At 36.9% G+C, this 3,086-nt stretch overlaps 1 protein-coding gene across 1 annotated transcript; it reads left to right on the top strand.

Annotated features, from left to right (window-relative positions):
- Window positions 1-302: 302 nt before the first annotated feature.
- Window positions 303-2,885, top strand: LOC126604768 (nifU-like protein 2, chloroplastic). The gene is made up of 4 exons (XM_050272082.1): window positions 303-479; window positions 577-688; window positions 1,689-1,999; window positions 2,501-2,885. The coding sequence occupies exons 1-4, from the start codon at window positions 420-422 to the stop codon at window positions 2,687-2,689; spliced, it is 672 nt and encodes a 223-aa protein (XP_050128039.1). The 5' UTR covers window positions 303-419; the 3' UTR covers window positions 2,690-2,885.
- The last annotated feature ends 201 nt before the right edge of the window (window positions 2,886-3,086 follow it).

Here is a 3,086-nt window from a genome sequence, read left to right as displayed (position 1 = left end):
CTCCTTCCTCATTGATGGCAAGCGGAGATCATGCTCGGTTTCTTGACGTGATTACAAGATTACTTGTTGAAGAACTAGTGGACGAATACCAAATATAATGAGAATAAAAAATGCGTTTCCTAATGAGTAAAAGCGCTTTAGTTTTAAAAAATAGTCGTTTGACAAATATTTTAAAAGTACTTTTAGTTAGAAGTAGAAGCACTAAATAAGCATTTTCTAAGAAGCACAGGAGGTGCTTCCTCCTAAAAGTAGTTTCCCATTTTACCCCTGAAACAAAAGGAAAGTACAAGAAAGGAAAATCAACGGCGGTACTTCGAGCTTCTTCTTCTGCGACGTACCTGTTTGGTTCCTGAGAAAATCCAAGAAGAAAGGAAACGAAAAGAACAGAGAAGAAATCTGCGCCATACTTTTCATTCGAGATGAGAGCGATGCTTCTCAATTCTCCGCCGTACTGCAGACTCCAACAACCACTTTCCACGGTTTTCTTCGATTTCCCTTTAACTTTCATAAGCAAATCAATTGCTTCTTCTTATATTTTTCCCTTTTAATTTTGAATTTTGACCCTTTTTTCTGCAGAGTTGTAGTTTATTATTTGGAGGCTCAGGCTCCTATGTATCTTTCAGTAGAGGGCGCAATCTGGTGCGGTCTAGCTCACGGGTTAGGTTACCTTCACCTTCACGCAGCCTAGGTCAGTTTCTTTTTATTTCGAAATCAATGATTTTTATGCTTTATATATATATATATATATAATCAATCAATTGAATGTTTGTTTGATTTGTAAGCATCGGCTGTATTTTTCAATCTGATATAATTAGTTTATTTTCGTATAGGATACAATTTCAGATAGTAGTATTAGTTATTTCATTTTCAACTTTTCTCGGCTGTTATCGAATTCAAGATTTCTTTAATGTTTGATTGAACTCAATTATGTAATGTTTGATTGAACCCAATTAACTGCGCAACTCGACTGACTCAACTTTAGAACATTGATATGCTACGCACTTGTTGATGTCGAAAATATATAATGATGTAATTCTGTGTACCTTGTTGCAACACGAACTTTTGTTGTTAATGGTTGCCATGCTTTTCTTGCTCTGCTTCTGTGGATGCTAGTGTGAGTCAATCCAGTAATGTCGCATGAATATTCCCAAATTGAGCGTTAGGTTGAAGGTAATGCAAGTGAGAAATCTGATTATTAGTCAGTACGAGAATCCGAAGATGGAGGTGTTTGTTGGACATTTTAGGAAATGGAACCCTTATGGAGCCTTACGAATAAGAAGACATTATGGGATGTCCACGGTTGCTCTTTAATTTGCAACGTTGACAACTTATTCTTCTGGATAAAATAAATAATCGAAGCCCATATGTAGGTTCAATAAGGACATGCACTCCACCTTTGCCGTAGTCACTTTTTCATAATTTGACACAGAGTTTTGGCCTTATTAGCAGCCAGTTTAAGACTTCGTTACATCCCAGAAGTATGTCTGCATTAAGAAAAGCCAGTAGAGTTTATAATATTCTTTTCACTTTAAGGGTGTATAGAAACACAAATCAAAGTATTTGTGTTTGTGTGTGATTGATATTCTGTAAAGATGCTAAGATCATCTATGTAGCAGGTCGCCATTCCGTCTCGTTTTAGTTTTACCTAGTTGGATGCTTATGGTTATCTATATTTTATTGTTGTACAGTTGTTAAGGCGGTTGCTACTCCAGATTCAGCGGTTGAATTGCCACTGACTGCAGAGAATGTTGAAAATGTATTGGATGAAATCCGACCATATCTCATTTCTGACGGAGGAAATGTGTCGTTACATGAGATTGATGGAAATGTGGTGCGTTTGAAGCTTGAGGGAGCATGTGGCTCCTGTCCAAGCTCTGTTATGACAATGAAAATGGGTATTGAGCGTCGTTTAATGGAAAAGATCCCTGAAATAGTTGCAGTGGAAGCAATAGCTGACAAAGAAACAGGACTTGAACTGAATGAAGAAAATATAGAGAAGGTAATATTTCTTTTGAAGTCATAAGACCCCTTTAATAATAAAATTGGATATACTTTTTCATGAGTTCCTGCTTCACGCATAAATCTGAATGGGATTTTACACTGCTGCTGCTTGGATTTAGGTTTAAGAAAAAGTATTCTGAGTTTATTTGAATTTGATATAGAAAATTGAACCAATACGATAAATAAGAAAATTGTTTAGTGGTGTTTGTTTCACTTGGCTCATAATTTCTGGGGATTCTAAAAACCGTTTCCGTTTGTCACTATCCAATAAACCTTGCAATTTTTGCTTAGTTGAATTATTATACTGCTGTTTAGCTTACCTAGAGTATAACCAATGCCCTCTACCTAGAGTATAACCAATTTTTGCTTAGTTGAATTTCTGGGGATTCTAATAATTTCATGTTTAGATGAGTTCCAAATATAGCTGAAAAAATGAGGAAATTGGATGCTTGATTTCAGGGATGTCCTCTTATGTATTTGTATATACAATTTGCTCCAGGTACTTGAAGAAATTAGACCCTACTTAGTAGGGGCAGCAGGTGGATCTCTTGAACTTGTGACAATCGAGGAACCTATAGTGAAGGTCCGCATCACAGGTCCAGCTGCCGGGGTAATGACGGTTAGGGTGGCAGTAACGCAGAAATTGAGGGAGAAGATCCCATCCATTGCAGCAGTTCAACTACTTTGACATTTTTGTGTCGAAACAAAGAGGTACACGAGATGATGTTGCTGCTGCATTTTCTTCCAAAACTCGCACCATGTATGGATAGATATTACTCTTCAATTCTTTACAAATAGTATAAACATGTACAGTTTATAACCTGTGATGCAATAGGTGGAGCAAAGCTTGAATTAGATGTAAGTACTGAGAGCTCCTTGTGTTATTTCTGTGTTCATTGAGATCTTTGCAGGAGCGGCCGTCAAATTTCCGATTTTCTTATTGATTCATGGCCATCAAATTTCCGATTTATTCCATCCGATGGCCATAAATAATAAGAGTGAGAAGTTAAAAAGGGTGTATCGGGAAATGACGTGTTTCAGTTAAACTGGAAGAGTTGTCTTTCACTCCAAACGCACACAACTCA

Source organism: Malus sylvestris, chromosome 15, assembly GCF_916048215.2.
Source record: "Malus sylvestris chromosome 15, drMalSylv7.2, whole genome shotgun sequence".
NCBI classification, from domain to species: domain Eukaryota; kingdom Viridiplantae; phylum Streptophyta; class Magnoliopsida; order Rosales; family Rosaceae; genus Malus; species Malus sylvestris.
Note: the sequence above shows the minus strand (reverse complement) of the source record. Positions and strands in the feature narration are given on the sequence as shown.

Excerpts from the sequence above, each read along its gene's own strand:
- LOC126604768 (XM_050272082.1), top strand. The coding sequence starts at position 420 with ATGAGAGCGATGCTTCTCAATTCTCCGCCGTACTGCAGACTCCAACAA. Across the intron at positions 480-576 it reads TCCAACAACCACTTTCCACG|AGTTGTAGTTTATTATTTGG; the intron begins GTTTTCTTCGAT and ends TTTTTTCTGCAG. Across the intron at positions 689-1,688 it reads TTCACCTTCACGCAGCCTAG|TTGTTAAGGCGGTTGCTACT; the intron begins GTCAGTTTCTTT and ends ATTGTTGTACAG.